Here is a 22,418-nt window from a genome sequence, read left to right as displayed (position 1 = left end):
AATGGCTGCAGCTGGTCAGAGGTCCCCACTATAGACAGACTGCGCTGTGTGTGTATGCGTGCTGCAAAAATGATACTGGAATGTGACGATACTCCATAGACAAAAATAATTCAAGAGGCTCTTTCAGTAGTCAAGCCTTGAAAGAAATCCCATCAAAAGGAGGGACTAATGTGTTGCAGTGGGTCAAACAGATGAAAGCGCTTTGCGATGGTTTTGATCCTATTGGCAAAATTGAGATAAGATCTTTTTTGCCCAAATGAAAGCTTGTATTAATTTCTGGCAGAAGAAAGAAAATTGGATTGTCTGTTCAACCGGTTTCTCAGTCAGTTACAGTGTTTAGAAGAAGTATTTATACCCTTTGAACTTTTTTTTTTACATGTTGTGACCTTACAACACAAACTTGGGTGTATTTTGTTGAGATTTTATGTGGCTGTTAGGGTTACTTTGATACCCCTAAAAACAATCCAGTGCAATCAATTGCCTTCAGAAGTCACCTAATTTGTAAATATAGGTGAAGTCCACTTGTGTGTAATTTACTCTCAGTATAAATACACTTGTTCTCTGAAGGCCTCAGCGGTTTATTAGAGAACACTAGTGAACAAAAGCATCATGAAGATCAAGGAACTCACCGGACAGATCAGGGAGAATTTGGTTGGAGAAGTTTAAAGCAGGTTTAGATTATGAAACAAATACACCAAGCTTTGAACAAGGAGCAACGTTCAATCCGTTCAACGTTCAATGGAAAAGTATGGCCCAACTGCAAACTTACCAAGACAAGCGAATGAGGAAAAGCAGCCAAGAGGCCCGGGGTCACTCTGGAGTTGATACAGAAATCCACAGCTCAGGTGGCAGAATCTGTCCACGGAAAACTATAAGTCCTGCACTTTACAAATCTGGCTTTTATGGAAGAGTGGCAAGAAGACATTGTTGAAATAAAGGTATATGAAGTCCCATTTGCCATGCACTGCAAATGTGGAAGAAGGTGCTTTGGTCAAATGAGACCAAAGTTGTCTTTTGATTATTTCGTTCAGATAAATCTCAATACAAACACTCAAATTTGTGGTTGTCCACCCATCCATTCTGTAAGGTGGCAAAATTTGAAAAAGGTCAAGGAGGATGAATACTTTTTCAAGACCAGTGACTGCAGGCCCAGTGACAAAAAAGGACATCGATATTTTGAAGTTTTATTTATAGATTTATAATCTGGAAATTATTTAATCATAAATTGCATTCACACACATTCTTGACCCCTATGGTTTATTTCAGAATTCAAGACAGAACCTTGAAAAAGTGAGAGAGGAGTCTCAAATTAGCATTCAGCCATTTGTGAACTGGTGACAAGTCACCGATGACCAATTCAGCAATAGACTTCTAAAATAAATACTTTACAGAGACAATGCATACTTTTTACAATGGAGGTCTTCCTCAGAGAGGCAGCGGGCACCGTCACAAATTATAGCTGCAATGTGCATACTTAATAAACATATTCACAAGCTTACATGAGATGAGAACCTGGATGTTGCCAGTGACAAAATGGTACAAATCTTTTACAGCATCCTCCCGTTCAGTCAATGTAGTCCTGAAGGATTCCATTTATTCTACAATCACAGATATTTAGACACAAACCTTCAAACAGTTTACACATCTAAGATACTATTATTTTGCCCTTTAAGAATAGAAACTCCCTTTATTGGAGAACGGAATTGAGACCGAAACAATCCTAGCTTTTTCAGCGGTATATTTTAAAAAGATGTTAAGATGGCACATCCTTCAGTGCCTGACAAAAAAAGTAACTGGTGTCAACTGAAATTTCTCTCTGTCTTGTAGGTCTTCTAGCTTCGGAGGACCAGTAAGTCTTATGCCTTGGAGCCTCAATGTGTGAAAACAATCCAAAATGTTTCCATCACCATTTTGTAGTTCTGTCTAAATTTAAGGCTAGAATTCCCTTGCTTCTTCAAACTGCTTGTAGTAATCCTCATCCTGAGGGTTGTCGCGACACTTTTGTCCATTGTTTGGTGGTCTGGCCTGGTTATAGCGACTCCAGTCTCCTTTGCATATGATCCAGGGCAAGATGTCCACTTTGTAGTGGAGGTCAGCCGAGAACTCGGTACTGATAAGATTGGGTGTTCCGGCGCCTTTGCCTCGTGTGATGAGCTTCATGCTGTCGTCGTAGCAACAGTGCTGTGCGGCCAGTGTGGTGGACTCCAGTGTCAGCATGGAGCGAATGCAGTAGCGGGCCGTGGGCTTATAGATCTCCAGTTTCTCTTTTGGCCCGCTGGCATCTTTCCAGCGGAAATTTCTGCGTGAAGGAGCGTCGTGCACATTGGCAGTGCTGTACGCCACCTCGGTTGGGTATGAACAAGGGCAGCTGGGAAGGTCGTTGGCCACCTTAGTCATGTATTTCTTTAAGAAGTCGCTCTTGCAATTCATCCATCGCTCACAGCTGTCGGTGTCTAGAAAATATGGAGACACTTTAAAATGCTAAATCTTGTTCCAGTATTGGAAGATAAAAACGATAAGTACAGATAATGTTACAGTGCGAGACCGCAACAGTGGATTGATGAAGTGCTTTTGACAGAGTGGGAACATTTATATGAGGGATGGTGTGGAGTACTAAAAGAGTAGCGGCAAACATACCGACACCAAAGAGCTCAGTGGCATTGAAATCATCTGTTCCTGCAAGCAGGCTCACTTCAGTCGCTGCTGTCTTGAAGGCATCTTCGATACCTGAGTAAAGAGTGGAACACATTATTATTATTCTGCCAATATAAGAGCTAAATAAGAATACGGCCCCCAAAATGTACAGTTCTCGGTTTTGGGAGATTAGTTGTGATTTGACTAGTTTTTGTTGGCTATTGGGATTAGGCTGAGGAAGAATCCATAACATTTTGTCATGTATGTCAACATATGTGTTTTCGGTCCTAAGTGTATGAGTCTTACATTATCTAATGAATCATCTGAAACTGGATCTACAATAGACTTGACTACTTTGCAAAAAGGAGCAGGGGCAAGCACAAATAGCTGCCTAAATGAAATGCCGTAGGAATTGACACGAATCAAAAAGGAAGAAGCAAAGTCAGGTAGATTTGTATTCAAGTGTATTATTTTGCGCTAAATTCGGGTTGATGGGCCTTGAAGTCCACTGAGTGCATCCTGTTTTGTCTTTTTATCAGGGTTGCGTGAGTACCGATATCGGTCTTATCTTAAGGTATCGGGTACTCTTGGAGGCTGCCGATATCAGCCACTGATACTTTAGACAAAAAAAAAAAAGTCTAACATCGAGTAAGTCCTCCTCAACAGTAGTTGGCGGTAGTTTGACACATCGGCGAAAGAAAGGTCTTTGTTCACAATTTGTTGTCACTGTTTTAAAGTACTAGATGTACTGAGTACTGAAAGAACGAATACTCAATTCTCAAAGAGTGATACTCGTCTGATGGTCTAAAAAAAGTGTTATCGAACATCCCTAGTTTTTATTATTATGGTTGTAGTTTGCAGGGGCATGGAACTGTAGTACCCCAAACCGGGAGGTGTCAATAATATTCTGCCCCTCTTGTTGGTAAAAGGAGTAACCAAACTATAAAAAAAACAGTTCTTGTTATGTTGTAGTCTAATTGTTCACCACTCCAAACTACAACCACAATAATATAGTTCAACTCAGTTAATCATAATATTGTAAAGGCAGATGTTTTATTTTTATTTACTATAGCTCTTGTATTTGTTTTTGTTCGATCGTACAACTTCCCCTAATGAAGTGGACTGCGAGTGTAAATTTATGATGTCAGTCCGATGATGCCAACATCAAGTATTTACCTGGACAGTTTGGCATATCACACGTTCTGGACTCAGTGGCAGTACAGGCGTAACCACAAGACCTGGTTCTCTTCTGGTTGCCATTTCCACAGGTAACACTGCACACTGACCAGTTACTCCAGTCCCCCTCTCCATCCATGTAGTCTGAATTAGAGAGAAAATGATGAGAAGGCTGATGTAGGCCACATGCTGAACTTTTGCTTTATCATCTTACCAGATAAGATTTTCGGTGATGATTGTACCAACTAATGAATGATTGTTAAACAAATAATGCCAAGGCAATGAACAGTGTCTGTGTGTGTGTGTGGGGGGGGGGGGGGGGGTTGTGTGTGTTCAGTCAGTGAGTGGAGTAACAGACATGAATTTTGCATATTCCACCAATGATTCAAGACATTTAGCGCTGCGCTTCCAAGTAGAGGCACATCCTGGACAGCATTTAGTTGCTCTATCCGTGATTCATCCGATTGAAAATGGGAAGCGAATTGGCAAGAAATCCTCTTTAAGTCCAATTATTGTTGAGCACATGGCTGTAATGGGCATCCATGGAAACAGTTACACTGGGCTCTTCGACTGCCGGAGCCCATCTGCACAACCGCATGCAAACACAGATCTCACTCACATGCTTGTCTGGAAAGCAGCGCTCCATCAATGAGGAGAATTAATGTGGGCATGTTGGGATGGAAGTATTTCTGGCCAAAGTCCAAACCCTCTTATGGACTTCACCCCCCACCCCTTGCCATCTGCCGCTCATTATGAACAAATAGACACCCAATGCTCATTCTTTACCCCTTCTATGGGATATTAGAAGCAAAGAGCAAGTGAGATCCAAGACCACATTTGAATGCTAATGTAATAACTACTCAATTTAGTACCAGCAACTTGTTGCTTGTGGGATGTCGGCTTGTTCCAAAGTGCTGTTGAGTGGCCCTCAAGCAAGATGCACTGGACATGACCATCCCAGTTTCACTTTTAACATTCAAAGCATCTTTTTGCATTTGTGTATTTCTGGCCTATGTGCATAATCAATTTTCATATTAGACATTATTAATAGGCATGATTAATTATTGTCCTTCACATCAAAAATGATTAAAGCTAGCCGTTTGTTGTATGTACTGTATGTAAAGTGCGCATTAGGTCCAAAAACATTGGGCGCATAATGGATTCCATATACTGATTATATACAACACAGACTGCTAGAAAGATAATGTGATGAGTTTCACAAAAGAGATTAACTCATCAGTACCAAGATATCATCTTTGATATTCGTATCATTTCCCGGGGTTGTTTTTCCAAATCGGTATATCTAGCTCCATTAGTCTCAGGGATGCCGCTGCACTGGGGTGAGGGGGTGCTATAACCCTGTAAAAAAATCAGTGTAACTCCAGTTAAGTCCCTCAAGCATTTTATTTGGCATTCTGAAATATAAATTATTTTCTCAGCCCCATATGTATTAGTCAAGTCCCCCTATAGCCTCAGGTGAGAAAAAAATCCTGGAGCCGTGCCTTATTGGTCAAAAGGTTGTAGGACTTCAATTTGCAGATATTGATCCTCACTGACTTCACAATTCTTATTTCCAAGTTTAAATCTCAGAGAGATCTGAAAATTGGACAGATCCCTGCCCATTAGTGTAGCACAAAGTAAAGGATTAATGAGAGTTGACCACAGTGATAAGCTAGAAACATTAGACATGGACATGGGTTTGACAGGGAAACACTATAAAGTCACACGCCTAACCGCTTAAGTAAAAGCGAGAGTGGATAAAGTGGACATTTTCCACAGCAGCCACATTCCTGTTCCACCGCATTGGTTTGGGCATGCTACAACTCGGACTGCACGCATACTGTACGACAGTGAGTGTAAATTCTTCCACAGCTGATTTATGTGCGGGGTTACTCTTGGAGAGTGTTGTGAGAGTGGTGTGGCGGCCCAACAGTGCTTTTGGCAACCATTCCTGCTGCTCAACTTTGATGTTAAGAAGCATTTAAATTGTGTCACCTTGCGAGCTCGACACCGTAGAGGAATCTGTCTCATAAAAGTGTGTTAAAAGGTTTCAAGCAAGAGCTGCCAAAAGCCTGTCTGGGGATAGCAGCACTTGTGATGGTGACAGCCTGAATCAGCAAATCTGTAAATTATAGATCTTTCGTGAAACCGTGGCCAAATGTGGACATGCTAGACCATGAATTCTACTGTAAATATTCTTTTTCAGCAGTGTTGTTTTTGGCAGGCATTTTAGATTTAGTCTTAGTCTTTTGGATAAAAATGCTTATTAGTTTTCGTCACATTTAGTCATTATTATTAGTGATAGTTTGAGTCTAGTTTTAGTCAATGAAAACTCAAAAAGGTTTTAGTTTTAGTCGACGGAAACTCCCCCAAAAAGTTTTAATCTAGTTTTCGTAAATTTAGTCGACGAAAATTCAAAAAGGTTTTAGCTTGTTTTAGTTGAAAATAGGCATACAATATTTCATACATACATTCCGTACATAAAGGCAAACATTTTTTAACTGATTTGTCAAAAAATGTAAGTACTTTGGCAGCTAACCGCATTGCTAAGGCTAAAAAGTCATTCAATATTGGTGAAATAAAAAAAACTGTGGTTTCGCGTTTATTATTGTACACACACACACACGCACCACCCACACACGCACGCTAACGCGCACAAACCGGTCCGTGGTAGAAAAATGGCTGGGGACCACTGCCTTAATCTACTTTTAATATTTGACTTTACACACAACAAGCGAATGAATGGGCGCTAGCCTTGACGTTAGCTCAACCAAAATAACTTATGCCTTAACTCGGCCCATTTGCGCCACAAGTTTTTAAGCTTTAAGCACAATGAAATTGATCACAAGCCGATTGTCGAATAACAGAGTGCAAGTAGATGTATCCAGTATGTGTTAACAGGACGATTTGTCACAAAATATCAGCATAGTGAGGCCTCAGATGTCGCTTGAGATTTGTCATTCTTTCCACTTAGTTTGTGGCCCCATACACCGTTGCCGCTGTCTACAATGCATCGTGTTGTTCTTTCTCCTGGGTTGTACAGAAAGTATGTCCATATCTTTTCTACGTTTCCGACCACCAAGCCCATTTGCTGTCACTGTCGCCATGGTCCGCCAAAGGAAAGCGTGTCAGTGTACATGAGCCGAGACGAATGACCGCAGACCCGTTCGTGTTTTGTTGTGCGGGTGTGTGCGACGGTGTGTGCGACGGTGTGTGCGACGCGTGCGCCCTGCATGCTGTCCCGGCGGTGGACGTGCCCAAACCAGCATTGCATTTTTTTGAAAGACAGATTACGTGTACAATAGGAAGGGATGTCATAAATTTTGAACGTCTGACGGACCACACGCTAACAATTTCGTCCTGTCTCGTCTCATCACCGAAAATTCATGTACGCCACGTCATGTTTTCGTCATCAAAGAGCCTCGTTTAGCTCGTCATCGTCTTGTTATTGTCATGAAAAAAAAGGGGCATTAATTAAATACTTTCGTCGTTGACGAAAACAACACTATTTTTCAGACCCGCTGCAGTGCTACTCACCATATTCCGTTTGGGATTTGCCTCTGTCCCCTGTGCCTCCTCTCCGGTCCCAGTCTACCGGCGGCCTCAGGAAGTTGCTGTCCTCACTGTCGCTTCCGAAGGGGCGATCGTGCTCCTGCCCTTGATGAGTGGTGGAGGAAGTGCGAGGCCACCAGTTTCTCCAGTTAGGAGAAGCCCAGTTGGGTTTATTCTCCTTGCGGTGGACTTTTTCTGGCTCATGTGCCTCCAATCCATCCACAACTTCAATTGTCACCTTCCATAAAAAGAAGAAAGGCAGCTTCAGAGTCATGTTGACAGTTTTTTATTTATTTATTTTTTTATTAGGGGTGGCAGAGGCTCAATGTGTAAGAATTTGGCCTTGTGTTCGGACATTTGCTGGATCAAAAACAGAGGAGCCGTTAGATGGAGCATGAACATCTCGCTATACCACTCCCTGATCTATCCAATGAGATTGTAGCATGTCATTCAAGGTGGAAATTTAATAATTTCTCCTGAGGCGAATCTTATTAAAGTTTCTTCTCCTTGACCAAACGGGTCAACTGGGTGCAAAGAGGTGACACCTCCTGATAGCCATGTCCCCCACCCCCAACCCTCCCTCCCCCCTTCTGTACAAACACATGTGCCTCCCAGATGAGCTGGGACCAGCACCCCTTCCCCTCAGCCACCCTCCCACCTCACTAGCTCGCTCCACCTAAACACAAAGTTCAAAGGGCTCCTCAGCCTCCTCCAGACCATGAAAGCCAGATGAATCCCAGGATCAAAGACCCCCGCCTCCTCCCCCTCTTCTCCCACAGCCTCACGCCCTTGCTCAATTGGTGGCTCCTCTCTCTTCCCACATCTTGAGATGTTAATACACTTTGTTCATCCTCGGACTTAGCGGCGATGCTCGCAGGAAAATGAAGGGACCCCCTTGCTAGATTAAAACAGGGGAATAATTTGAACATAGCGGTGGTTAGCCGGCCATCTGCACCCAGACGAACTTATGGATGAGGGCTCGCCACAAATTTACATAAGCCGCCAGCTGTATTCCTGCAAGAGGCTGAGCAGTGGGGTATTGCTGGCTATGTCTGCCTTTCAGTTGTCATTATGATGGACATGAGACCTCAAAGTCTACCCTAAGATTCACCACATCCCAGGAAGTGGGATAAAGGGGGAGGCGGAGGAGGGCACGGAAGAAAGCGGGGTTAGTGGTGTGCACCAAACTATTCTCCATCTTCCTGCTTGCTCTTCCTGTCCTGATTGCTTGAGTAGCCATGTCTTACAAGTCAGTGAAAGCATGAAAGCAGCGGGGCAGGTGCACAGTCACACATGATCACCTGTATGTTGGGATTCTGCCCATTGATATCAGGTTTGGAGAGGTCAGGGAAATTCTGCAGATCCAGGATGAAAGCTCCAGGGCCATCTTTGTGGACGTTACTGCCAGCGCCTTGCGCCCACGGCAGGGTGGAGGACCGATGGGTAAAGCGATGCTCTGCACCAGACCGCCAGGAGCCTTCGGGAGTCAGTTGGCCCAATGAGCTGCTTTTTGCATGGATGATGTTCTGCCAAAGGAAAATATTTTATTGTTAGTTTGTGAAGCCCTGGTACAAGACAGTTTTACTGTCCTCTAAATGTCAGGTGTGAATGAGGAAAACAACCTCGGCGTATGTGACTTGGCATCTGCACATCCAACAATATTAGCATGATCTCCCATGTTGACAAGACATTCATGCGGACATTACGTCCACCATAAATCTCTCAACTGTGTGAGCTCCAAATAGCAGAGCCAGAAACTGTAGTCTGCTTTAGTCAAAACATAATCTGCCTAAATCATCTGTCTAACAACTGCTTTCAGTGTCTGTTGGACTCCATCCTTGTCCTGTTTTAACCCACAGAGAATGTTGATATTTTAACATAGTAATATGCAGTGCACCCGTATATAGCATGCTCTGATGCTGTCTGAAAGACCAACTTGTGTGAAAGTGTTGGTTTTCCATTGCTGTGTCTGCAAAGACAACCCAAAGCAAACATTGCAAAATTATGACTTTAGGTTTCTTGGAGCCAAAGGAGCATTTGGTTCCTCTGTCAGGGGTGTGGTGGTGGGTTTGTGAAATCAACGCAAAAGGACGACAAGTGGACGCATCTCCTCAACAGTGACTTCTTAACTGACCACACAGTCCTACAAAGTCAGCAGTCTTCGATAGGGCGGTGTGGTACAAAGTATCGCCAAGAAATCACCACTCATTATGTGTCGTGTTATCTTTGTTCATGCTCCATTTCTTGCACCCCACCGTTTGTGTGGTTGGGTTTGAGGCCTGAGAACATGGCAGCAGTGCTGTACGGTTGCGGTTGCCAGTCACAGACAAAGTGTCAGCTCGCCTGCATTGTGGTCACCATAATAGCCTCCAGTGGAGCTGGTTGTGTCAAACCAAGGTGCACTCTGAGCCAGTGGGAGTACTGCACAACATGGATCGAAGATTTTTGAATGTACATGTCACTTTAATTCTGTAGCGAAGGCAAAAAAGAAACGTTCAAGTCCATTCATCCTAGTTTAATTTACATAGAGAGGCAAATAAAAATATTTCATAGCATTGTGTATTCAATTATATTGTTGTTGTTGTTTTATAGAAAGTGCAGTTAACATCCAATGGACAGGAGGAGGACAAAATGTCATAAGTGAATGCGCCTGATGCCAAAAATAGTAGAGGTAATGACTGACCTTTTGTGGTTAAAATGCCTTTGTCTCATAACTTACCTCTGTAGTGCTATATGTGCATCGTTTACTTTATGTCCAAGCAATAGACCTTTTTGTGACGATAAAACCACAAGAGCTTATTTAACTCAACACATTCCAGTTACGAGTCTTTCCACACTTCTGAGGCCAAACTCTTGTCAATGTAAATACTCAAAGAAATTTACATTCATTTAGATTACAAATGTGTTGAAATTAGATCCAAATGAGACCTTTAGGATTTGATTGTGCTTTAATCATCATAACATTAAACTAGGATGAACTTTATTTCCTGATCATTTTAATCTTTTGTAAATCATAAGACACTGTTAATAAAAGTTCGCAAAACATCTGAAAGAATCATGAGAGTAATCTTTGCTAACTTTTTGAGGATAAAACTTCAATCCTGCTGTTAAAGATCATTTTCTTCAAACATGAGCAGACTTTATGCTTCAGACACAACTGTTGTTATTTCATCAAAAACAATGCATAACAATTGCATCATGAAACCCAACAAGAGTGTTTACAGGGTAAATCCTTCATTATCCAGTGTAATCTGAACCAGACAAATATTCAGTTGTCATATGCTGTGTTCCACGTGGCATACAGATGATCTAATCCCAACTCCAATTGAAATGATCTCATGTCAGACTTTCAAGTGTTCCCCTACTTCCCATTGCAAGTCGTGTTGTTTCACTGTTTAGCTTTAAATACCATAATACCATTTGATTTAGGTCCGCTGATAGTGTAGTGGTACACACGCCTGAGTTGTGTGCGGGCAGCGTGGGATCGATTCCCGCTCAGTGACAGTGTCTATGTGTGCCCTGCGACTGGCTGGCGACCAGTTCGGGGTGTAGTCTGCCTTCGCCCATTGACGGCTGGGATAGGCTCCAGCAACTCCCCGCGACCCTATATAGGATAAGCGGTTTGGAAGATGACATGACATGACATGACCATTTGATTTATGCGCAGCTCATGTCAACTATTTTGCAGACAGTTAACTAGGCTCTTTGGACAGACTGCCAGTTGTTGATACAAGTTGTAAAAACTTGATGTAAAACCAATATCTAGCACATCTAGTGTATAAACTAAAGTTCCACCAGTCAGACAGTGTTCGTATCCATCTGTCTCGTAGACTAAATATCTATACGTTACGCAGTAAAGAATATATATTATATAGATATATATAATATATTTGAATGTGTTATAATTAATTCAGATTTCAATATTAAAAGGGGGAGGCACGGTGGTCGACTGGTTAGCATGTCCGCCTCACAGTTCAGAGGTCGTGGGTTCGATCCCGCCCCCGGCCTCCCTGTGTGGAATTTGCATGTTCTCCCCGTGCCTGCGTGGGTTTTCTCCGGGTACTCCGGTTTCCTCCCACATTCCAAAAACATGCTTGGTAGGTTAAATGGACACTCTAAATTGCCCCTAGGTGTGATTGTGAGTGCGGATGTTTGTCTCTGTGTGCCCTGCGATTGGCTGGCAACCAATTCAGGGTGTCCCCCGCCTACTGCCCAAAGACTGCTGGGATAGGCTCCAGCATCCTTGTGAGGATAAGCGGTATAGATAATGGATGGATGGATATTGAAAGGATAAAGAAGGTAGTGAATATGAGAATATTTTATACCAGGGTCGCAGCCAGAACGTGGCTAATGGGTGGGCCTGAATATTTCTCTCACTGAGCACAATCCTCCTGTCCCGACAAATCATATATTCAAATAAAATGACAAACTGAATAATATGAAGTTCAGAACTTCCTTAGACAACCACAATTATGTGGCCTGTGCACACCCAGGCCCACCCATGGCTCTGCCCCTGTTTTATACTGATATATATTGCCACCTTGGAACATATTGCCCACGATAAGTGAGGGAACACTGTAGTTTAAGTTGATCTTAATTGTGCGCTTCAAACCTTTTCAGTTTTCTGTGCCAAAATGGTGGACACAGAATGTCTTTGATTATATAGCATGCTGGAAGCCATCATTCTTAATTATTATATGTGGAATGAAAAGTATTACACTGTTATATAAATAACTAAAAGGTTGTACACTACTTAACACAACTAAAGTAGCTCTAATCAACAAATACAAATGTCTCTATCAGCAATATGATGTGCCAAACACATTGTTTTGTGCTCAAATTACATACGCATTGAGTATTTCAGTAAATGAATAGCCAAAAACCCATAGTTGGAAAATATGAGCGAATAAGTCAGGAGAAAGGAATTACGTCTGAGTTGTGTAACCTCCATCATTTCCTGATAGTGTCAAAATGAGCACCTCTCTCTTTTCCATATGAGTCTCAATGGAAATTGAGGGGGGGAAACATGCTGTTTTCTCATTTGTCTTTAATATAGTCCAGAGTCAGAAGCATATTAAAAGTGACTAAAAAAAACAAAAAAAAACATGAAAAAGTCAGGCTGCGCTCCACTTGCCATCAGTCTCGTGCAATCTTCCTCAATAGGCTGTGCGCTTTAATTTGGAGATCAAAAGTGACACACAGTCCCTCAGTTCATCTTGGCCCCCCAGGGTGTCACCCCCTACTCTGAAAAGCCATGAATGAACACATGCACACACAAGACACCCGCCCCGCACACCCCCTTACTCTCGCTCCTGTTCTTTTCCCGCTTCCCCTTTTTTCACTTTGTGACGGCTGCTTAAAGGGGCATGACTCCATTTTCAATTGGGAACAAGTCAGGGGTCCATTCCCCCCCTGGGAGACTGGCAGGAAATGAAGGCAGTTGCACACTGTGCCAGATGCTTCTCAACACTGCACTCACGTAGGCGGAAAACAAAACGATCTTGCCCTACCACATGAGTCATTCTTTGTTTACATGTGTAATAGAGAAACAACTACAAAATAAAACTGGAATTCAAATATTTAATATAATTGTAACACAATACAATACGTTTAAATCCAATAAAGATGCGGCTCATGATACACTGCTGGAGTTCTGTGCTGTAGGCGAGGGGCGTGGAGCTGTTAACCGATAACATTCAAACTCACGTTAACTGGGAGTCAGCACATAAAATCGACCATTTAAAGTCCCTCTGAATAATCCCAAAGACAGTTCAGTTGTTCTAGTAGGCTTTTCCTGATATTTATAATTTTCTTTCTAGCAGGGGCATAAAGGTTTTGTGCTCAGACTGGTATATGGAACTGTTCACTGCTCATAATTGCCTACACCTTGATTAAGGCCCCACTTCTCGCAAAAAAAAAAAAATATTGCTACTACCACCATGCTTTGCTGTATGGTGTTCTTTTGGTGATGAGCAGCAGTTGTGTTTGCGCCAAGCATAAAGCTTGTGGAATTCTAGCAACCAAAGGAACCATAACACATTTTCCCAAATGTTTATGGGATTTTAAGTGTGTGGTTTGTTTTCTTTGTAAGATAAGGCTTCCGTCGTGCCCCCTAGTCCTATAGCCCCAATGTACTGGAGGAAGAAGAAGGGAGATTGTTGTCATGGCTACTTAACAGCCAGTTCTTGCCAGAAATTCTGGTGCTCCTTCAATGTTCCTTACGCCCCTTGACAGCCTCTCTGAGCAGTTTTCCTCTCATCTTTTATCAATTTTGAAGTGACATCCAGTTCTTGGTAATGTAATGCTGTTGGGCCATCTTTTCTCCTGACTGACACCTTTGAACAGTGATCTCTCCTTCGGATTCTGTGGAAACTCTCAACAGACCATTGTTTGTGTTGTCAGGTGTGACTACACGTATGTCAGGAAAAGCTAAATGGAATAGATGAACTTTATTTGGGGTTAATCCAGGGTTAGGCAACTCCGGTTGTGTGTGTATATATTGTGTGTATATAATATATGTGTGTGTATATAATATATGTGTGTGTATATATATATATATATATATATATATATATATATATATATATATATATATATATATATATATATATATATATATATATATATATATATATATATATATATATATATATATATATATATATATATATATATATATATATATATATATATATATATATGTGTGTGTGTGTGAATTTTAAGATAATCAAGACAATTTGGATGCGCTCTTTCCTGTCCTCGTAATGTTCTGCTGAGGTATCGGATCGAGAATCGGTATTGGCAGATGCTTAAAAACAAATGACTCTGATTCTGAAGCAAAAAATTGTGATCGGGACAACTGTAAAATAAATATGATAAAGCGACCAGGGAGGTGCTTAGTCATGGTTTGAATGAGTGTAACGATCCAAGGCATCGAAGGTGTGGATGTAGGAGAATGAAAATGCAAGAGGCTTGAATTTAACTTTATATTTACAAGGTCATTTTTTACTTGACAAAAAGAGAGTTCAAGAATAAAATGTTCAACATGCAGGGATACATAATGGGGCTATGATGATAGTTTTGAGTAGTGGAGTTTTAGTAATAGAATAAATAATATGTTTAGGAGTCAATGAATAATAATTGTATTAATCGTGATTTCAATCTCAATCAAAATAATTAGTATTAATTAGTTAGTTAGTATTATTTCCATAGTTGTCCAGCCCTATTATATGGGCATAATAGAATTGCGCGAACAAAAAAAATGTCATGCTGGCCTATGACTTTTGCCCAACACTGTACTTATGTGTGATATTGCCTCCATTTTAAACTGTAATGCTACAGGTACAGGAAGCGACATTTTGTCATTGGTGCTTCTCTGAATGGCGTTTTCAATCCGACACCTTGGAATGACAATGCACCTCCTGGGTTGTGAAAAGCCTCACTCAAAGATTACATCATTGTCCTCTGTGGTGGACCACTGGAGCATATCCACACAGTGGGCATGTATGTCGGACAAAAAATAGATGCATATATTCTCTTTTTTTTTTCAAACATAGCTAAACATTTGGATGTCAGTGTCAAGAAACAACAAAATACATTTTCAAAAGGATGTTAGGTAGTTTATGTTCTATACTTTTCAAGTGTTTTGCAAGGTGGGGGGGGGGGGTACTCCCTCCTGGTCCTCCGCCCTGCCTGCCCAATCAAACAGTTGGCCATGTGTCAAATATTCCACACATTCTTGAAATATTTCCTCAGCTTTGCATGTCTTCACATTCACATCCAGCCGAACATAGACTTGCTGTGATGGTACTCACAGGAAAGCAACGTTACAATACCATCCTTAAGTTCGAGAAAACATTGTTTTAAATTATTCAGTGCTAATCACCGTAAGCATTTGATGATGATGGTGGTGGCGGTTACCACTCTATAGGTTTTAAGTACCCATTCGTCATTGGGACGTGAAGAAAATATTTGTTTGGTTGCAGGCTAAATATATATCAACAAGCAGCTGGAGGATGCTGAACACTTGCTAAAAAGCCTGTTGATCCCAGACCTGTATTAACCTCTGGGTTAGGACTGGGGGTTCTATTGGAGTCTAAGTGCTTTCTACTGATGTTAAACTTGGCAGTTAAACTATTAGAGCATCTCTTAAGAGGTGACATGTTGACAAATGTTCCCCTTGTGAAATTTGGTGAGGTCATGTCGTTATGTTCTAAACTACCGGGCAAACAAGAAGTTACCCTGGATGTCCACTTATCAACAAATTTTAATACAGTTTTTAATCAGAGATGCAAATAAACTTTTCAGATGAATTTTATGCACCGATTCTGACTCTGCCCTCTTTTTTTCTGTAGCACATCATAATAATAACACCATGACAAAAATGTGACATGTAATATAGTGATATGATATATATTTAGTCAGTTCATGTTAATTCTTATGAATTAAAGGTTAGGTTCAACAACAGGTGGATTTTTTTTTCTGAAACGTCATAGCTATAAATTACAATGCATGGTAAAATCTGTATTTTGCCCAACCTTTCATAGGTCAAACTTAAAAACAAAAAGTGAAAATATCTCAAAAATCTGATGTGTTTGAAAAAAAAAAGGTGAAGACACTTTTAAATCAGTGTCAAAAATACCTTTAGGAACACATAAAGCCATCTCTGATTAAAATCTGCTGTTTACCACAGTTATTAGTCACTTAAGCGTTGTTTCTGCTATGCATGCCAATTTATTGTTTGGCACAAAACGTACTACTTTTGTGTTTTCATTGTCAAAAGTGTTGTAAAAGGTACAAAAATAAACACGATTGTGAACACAACAGTACTATTCTACCTGGTTCAAACATGGAAATTACAATAATGTATAATGAAAAGCTGTGCAAAGGGTCGAAGAAGAGTGTTGATGAGGGTCCATCTGGGGTGTGTAAGTCATTCACCAATTGTATTAAAGTCCTGATGGTAAGAATGCACACACACACACACACCTGGCTATCTTCAAGGTGCCCCTGAGCAAGACATCGGCTCCACCATCCCTAGCTCAAGTGGCACAGTCCTCTGTGTGCGCCCTTTTCACTCTGACATCCCTCTCCATGCATATGTTTGTGTGTGATTTGGTTCACCATGTGCATCACAAATATACAGCAAAGAGTGAGTTGAATTTATACTGTGATTATAATAAATTTAATACATGTAAAAATAATGTGAACACAACACATTACGTCAAATGCAACATTGTGTGTTACAGGTATAGGATTTCTTTTTTTTTTTGGGGGGGGGGGGCGGTGCTGCACACAGCCCAATGCTGTGGTGTATAGAAGACAATTCAAGTTGGATTTCTTTTTGATATGCAGCAAGATGTAAGACACAAATTGAGTGAGGGCTGTGACGTGATGTGATGTGATGGGTGCATGATGACAGAGAAGTGCCCGTGGCAAGCATTTAACCCCCCAGGACAACAACAGGGGGTGTGTCTGCCTTGGGGTTGGAGGGGATGACCCCTGACCCTGCGTGCTCACTGACTGACTGACTGCCATCCCCGGGGGAAACCCTCGCTTCCGTGCATGTGTCAACAGACTCTCATATTTGATCAGACCCATCTGTGAAGACCCCCACCATCACCGGACTCACCTCGCTCTGATCCAGGCTCAGGCTGACGTTGGCGGGCGGCAGCGGGCTGCTCCGGAGCACGGTGATGTGCAAGGTGAGGAGGAGAAGTCCCAGGAGCAGCAAGAGCTCTGCAGCCAGCCGCACCATCCTCCTGACGCGGCCGCCCTTTGGAGCCTCAGAGGTCGCCGCGGCTCCGCCTCCGCCCGGTGCAGAGGCTCCGATCTCCGGATCCGCCGGGGACGAGGAGCCGCAACACCACTTCGGAGCCACTTCGGGATTCAGAAATGCAAAAAGTGAGGGGAAACAGATCGACGCAGTCCCCCCAAAGTCCAAAGTCTACTTGAGGGAGAAGGTGCTAATGCAGATATGGCGGGCTTGTCCCGAAATAAACAACAAATTATTTGCGCTTGGAGAGAAACACACGTGTGCATCTGCTGGTTCGTATCCAGTTCGTATCGCCTGCTGCAGCATCAACTCCTTAATTCACACTTGTTCGTCCTCAAGGCCACTTAAGAATCGTTTCCACTTTTGTCCGCATCGTGCGCCATGTGACGGCTTGGCCACGCAACGAGAGCCGTTTGGATCGGAACCAAACAAGTGTCCTAAAGATGTCTTCGACCTCTTGAGTCCTCCCTCGTGTGTTCCGCTCCCTTCAAAAAATCCTCCATAATGGTGGCGGGGTGAGGAAGAGGAGGGTGGGGGTCCAAGTAGAAAGGGGGTCTCGCACCTCAAGGTGTCCAGCAGCAGGCTCAGACTCCGAGCAAACTCGCATGGCACGTTTGACTTGAGGGCTCTTGAGTGACTTTTAAACCATACACCCACCCTCCTACACCGCCCACCACCAGGCGCCCTCCCCCTGTTAACTCTTTATTGAGCCCTTGGCCAAACGCAACTCAAACCCCTCAAGTAGAAATCAGTCACCTATAAGTCACTTTTCTTCTTGTGCCTCTTTTTTTCTTCAGTTTTAGGGACAGTCCAAAACACTGAATGTAAAAAAGCTCAAGGTTGGTTGATGTCAGAAAACTACAACCAATCATTATCAAAATTCACATGTACATCCCTACTCATGCCCACTTCAACCTCTGAAAATATCAAAACAATTGCCAGCGTATTTTGGATTTTACAGGCATTAAGCCTTTTTCTCCTCATAGATGTTCACTACAGAGAAAAAGCTTAATGTCGCTTAATGTTAGAAAACTACACCCAATCGTGACCAAAATTCATGTGCACATCTATATATATCCACATCAAGCTCTGAAAATATTAAAACACTCAATATATGACTTTGTATTTTATTGGCGTTAAGTGTTTTCTTTTCTATAAAAAAGTCTTTATTAAAATGTATGTGGACAACTGGACATATCTACCTATATACGCATCAATCTCTGAAAATATCGAAATGATCATGCCATTATTTTGGATTTTATGGACATTATCGTCTTCCTCTCCATATAGGTGTTCATCATAGCTTAATGTTGCTTAAAGAGGAAAACGCTTAATGTCCAAAAAAACCAAAATACTAAGGTGATTATTTTCATATTTTTGGATGTGCACGTGAATTTTGGTGAGTTTTGGAATGTCCTCTTCTTTCTCTTCTTCTTGTACATTTGTAGTTGCCTCAGTTTTTTTCTGCATAATAATTGTGGGGTAGCCTTGTGCAGCCTGACAATATGCACTTTTTATTGCATATTTAATTACTAGTGCTCTTGATTTGTAGTCTGGGACATGTAAAAACAAATGTGCCATAATTGTGTACTTCTGCGTACTTTCCTGCAAGATTCATGGTTGGAAAATAAATTGCTCTTAAAATAAAAGGCGGTTGTTCACCACTGCAAATTACAATGACAATATTAAGAGAATAGAGTGGACCCCTTCTATGAATGGAGGATGGTGGCTAAACCCAGCTGTGAATATAAAAAAGAATCCACAAATAACTGATGGCTCCCCTTAAAAAGTTCATAAAAACCTATAGCTGCCTCTAGATGGCAGCAAAGCAGAACATGAAGCGCCTCAATTCACTTGAGCTTAGTTTCTTAGCACCAAGCTACAGAGTACAAATATAGATAGATAGATAGATAGATAGATAGATAGATAGATAGATAGATAGATAGATAGATAGATAGATAGATAGATAGATAGATAGATAGATAGATAGATAGATAAAGAGTATGGGTTGCCATCATGTCGGTGGGTCTTTGTGTTTACATATTTTACACAGTAAATGGATAGAGATTGATAGGTCATAACATTAGATTTGTTGCAATGACTCAGCCTGAACAATTTAAATCAGCAAAGTTATTCACTTGTACATACATAAATAAGCAGGAGCATGGTGGCCATCAGGAATTTTGGGAGTTTCCAGAATGCCCAGTCCATCCCCAATTGAAACTGGCTCGCATCAGGGCCGGTTTAACTCCAATTTTGCCATCCAACAGCCAGCAGCAGATGCTGCCATTCAGAACAATAAGTCAACATCAATCATCAGTTAATGACGAGCGGTTTCGTATTTCAATATTTAGCAAGCAGCAAGAAACGTTTGACTTTGTCTCAAAGCCTACAGCACAGCAGCAATCTTGTGTTGCCATCTTATTTGGGCCAGACGCAGCAGAGCTGTCTCAACCATGTAAATCTCTCCTTTGTCTGCTTCACTTCAAAAATCACTTGCCACAATTGAAAGATCTCCCTCCAAATGGAAAACAGAGTGCATAGAGGAACACATTGGCTGCTTTGGACAACAGTGGTGGACATCAAAGCATGGCAGAGGATTCCCCTTTAGAATAGCAGCTACATGCCATTCCAATAAGTGCAGTCTATTTGGATGTGCAGTTCAAACGAGGGCTGGTGCAGGCTGCTCTCTGGGGCCTTGCCACCAGACGTCTGGCTGCACAGATGTTTTGAATGCCACTCAAGACCATTTGCCACTTGGGTTGAAGCTGAGGCCAGTTCCAAGTGACTGCAGGCCAGTTTGGCTACACACACAAACGTTACTCACCTCACCTTTGAGTCAGCACACATTATTGGAGTCACAAGTAGAAGCTGTTGTATGTCGAATATACAGTGGGGTCAGAATTGTTTTTGGTTTTTTTTGAAAGATTTGGCCTTTATACAGCAGCACACGCACACAAATTAAACAAGATATGATTGACGAGTTGACGTTTTGCTGTAATGTGAGGTTTCAGAGGTCACCATTCACCATAAGGTGCCGACTACAGTATAATCAATCAATCAATCACATTTTATTTATATAGCACTTTTCATACATAAAAATGCAACTCAAAGTGCTTTAAAACATTCAAAGCAAAACATAGAATTATCTTCAATCACCCCTGCACCTTAACATCAATGTGGCTTATTTACTTATTTTCCCAATTTCAGGAGCGTCATACTCTTCTCTATTGTTAGCTTCTCTTTAACTCAACAAAATTGTGTTTACTGCACAGGAACCTTTCAATTAACTCTGTGTTGAAGTGTTAAATTCTTATATAAAATCCACCCCCATTGAAGCATTTGGATCGGTATTTACATCTGCTCTGCTCAAGCATATACCCTCATCGTGCTGAAAATGTGGCATTTTGTTGTTGTTGTTGTTGAGCATATTTTGATGGCTTGAACTGCTGTTACGGCATATGTCAGCCAAGAGGAGTGGCCTATAAGCTTAACTCTACAGTATAAAATATTGTAATGTTTTTTGTTTGTTTTCACAATAAAGTCCTGAGTTTTGATTTTGACTTTTGAGGTCCGCACAATACAAGTTCTCAAAATTACATGACAGTAGAGCTGATATTTCCCCCCTCAATTTAGCTTTGCTTAACTCATTCACTGCCATTGGTGAATTTACTTTAGTCCAGCCATTCAATCTCAGGAATTTATTTATATATTTTAATTTTTTTTTCCAATGTTAATGTAAAAGAGGGTCTCAAAATGTCTGGCAGTGAATTAAAGACCGTACAACCCATTCGGAAATGCTAAGTTTAAACTGAAATTTGTATTTGTGTTTGAAATTGAGAGAGAGAAAAAAAAAGAAAGAAAATGCAGTTTCCTGCTATACACAATGTGAATTTAAGAAATAATAACAGTTAATTACATAAAAAAGAAAACCAATTGTTAATTGTTTAGTAAAAACCTTGCTTCAGGTCCCCGCGACTATCCTGAAAATTGCGAATCAAAATTAAAAAGTTGCTCCTCAAATGAAATCATTGATTAGCAAAATTGCTCCCCAAAGAAAAACAATTTATTTCAAGCCTTTTGGTTGTGTAGAGGCCCACTTTTAAAGTCTCACCGATGCCAAAAATGTGTGGGATTTTTTTTTTTTTTATCCTAAAATGAAATGAACATCAAAAACTGTTTGCAACGCTTTTAGGATTTATGTCTAAGGTGCACATTATCCAACCATCCTTCCATCAATTTTAGATCTAACTTGTGCTCATTAGGGTAATGGCTGAGCTGGAGCCTATCCCATCTTTAAGCAAAATTTGGGGTACACCCCGAGCTGCTCGCCAGTCAGTGGTGGTGGGGAGTACCTCAATACGTCTGTGACAGTCTTAATCAAAAGAGAGAATTATGATAATGTAATATGCAAAGGCAGATTTTTTTTATGCAGCTTGTGCGCTGGATCTCATTAGGTTGTGCTAGTGTACCTAATGATGTGGGTTTTGAGAGTAAAATTGTTTACATTTTGGTACCACTTGCATTATTTTAATGGAACCGTCCTTTGAGTGTTCTCAACAGAAGTGTCTTCCACGATTCAATGTGATTTGGTTGCTTTTCGTGACTATATATGGACAAAAGCTGCTTAGATTTACTAGGAGCTCCCTAAACAAATACGCATTTCCCCCACTGTGCTATGTACAAAAATGCAGCTGCTATGTCTGTGCATGTCAGAGTTTGTCTTTCTGCATCATCACAATAGGGACTATTGTTTGAACACCCCTACGTGTGCGATGATGGTCTGAGTCATTTTTTTTTTTTTGCAGGAGAAATCTGTTAAGCGTCCCAGCAAACTGTACATCCTCACCTTAGCTGTTCACATCTGAAAACAGCAAGAACAGATATGAAGAGGAAATATGAGCCCCCGTTCCCCATCTCCTCTAGATCTATATGAAACATTGGCATAACGTCACAGTGTGGAGGGTGAAGAGACTGTTTTGTATTGTTTCAGGCCCATATAGGAGCCAGATGTGAATATTCACTGACACAACAAAGTGATCCAATAGAACAGTTTGATCCTTTGGGGGAAGTAGGCTTTCTTTTCATCCCATGTCTGTTTTCTTCCATGTTTTTCACATGGATATGCATACTGTAAAATGTCATCTGGTAAAGGATATGTATATCTTGCTTCATCTTGTAAAGTAGCATACCATTTCATATGATGGAGGATATGCATGCAGTTTTATTTCATCTTGTAAACTTGCGTATACAGTTTCGTCTTGTAACCGATCTGCATATG

General features: G+C 41.3%; 1 protein-coding gene across 2 annotated transcripts; it reads right to left on the bottom strand.

Moving 5' to 3' along the window:
* Nucleotides 1–1,170: 1,170 nt before the first annotated feature.
* Nucleotides 1,171–17,736, bottom strand: ism1 (isthmin 1). Of its 2 annotated transcripts, XM_086046107.1 has the most exons (7): nt 17,396–17,736; nt 16,994–17,241; nt 8,664–8,888; nt 7,348–7,600; nt 3,811–3,954; nt 2,638–2,727; nt 1,171–2,453 (listed from the first exon to the last, which is right to left on the bottom strand). In XM_086046107.1, exons 2-7 carry the CDS (start codon nt 17,117–17,119, stop codon nt 1,936–1,938), a joined length of 1,356 nt encoding a protein of 451 aa, XP_085902233.1. In that variant the 5' UTR covers nt 17,120–17,241; nt 17,396–17,736; the 3' UTR covers nt 1,171–1,935. The 2 variants fall into 2 exon arrangements, with proteins under 2 accessions (XP_085902233.1, XP_085902231.1); XM_086046105.1 differs by having other exon boundaries at nt 16,994–17,736.
* Between the last annotated feature and the right edge of the window lie 4,682 nt (nt 17,737–22,418).

This window comes from Filicampus tigris, chromosome 11 (genome assembly GCF_054856515.1).
Source record: "Filicampus tigris isolate MCC_2025a chromosome 11, RoL_Ftig_1.0, whole genome shotgun sequence".
Lineage (NCBI taxonomy): Eukaryota > Metazoa > Chordata > Actinopteri > Syngnathiformes > Syngnathidae > Filicampus > Filicampus tigris.
The sequence above is the reverse complement of the archived record's forward strand: the minus strand, read 5'-3'. Positions and strand labels throughout refer to the sequence as shown.

Bases quoted from the DNA above. Each gene is read 5' to 3' on its own strand.
- ism1 (XM_086046105.1), bottom strand. From the start codon at position 17,119: ATGGTGCGGCTGGCTGCAGAGCTCTTGCTGCTCCTGGGACTTCTCCTC. The intron at 3,955-7,347 runs GTGAGTAGCACT...TCTCTAATTCAG, and splicing joins CAAATCCCAAACGGAATATG to ACTACATGGATGGAGAGGGG. The intron at 2,454-2,637 runs GTATGTTTGCCG...CATATTTTCTAG, and splicing joins CACTGAGCTCTTTGGTGTCG to ACACCGACAGCTGTGAGCGA.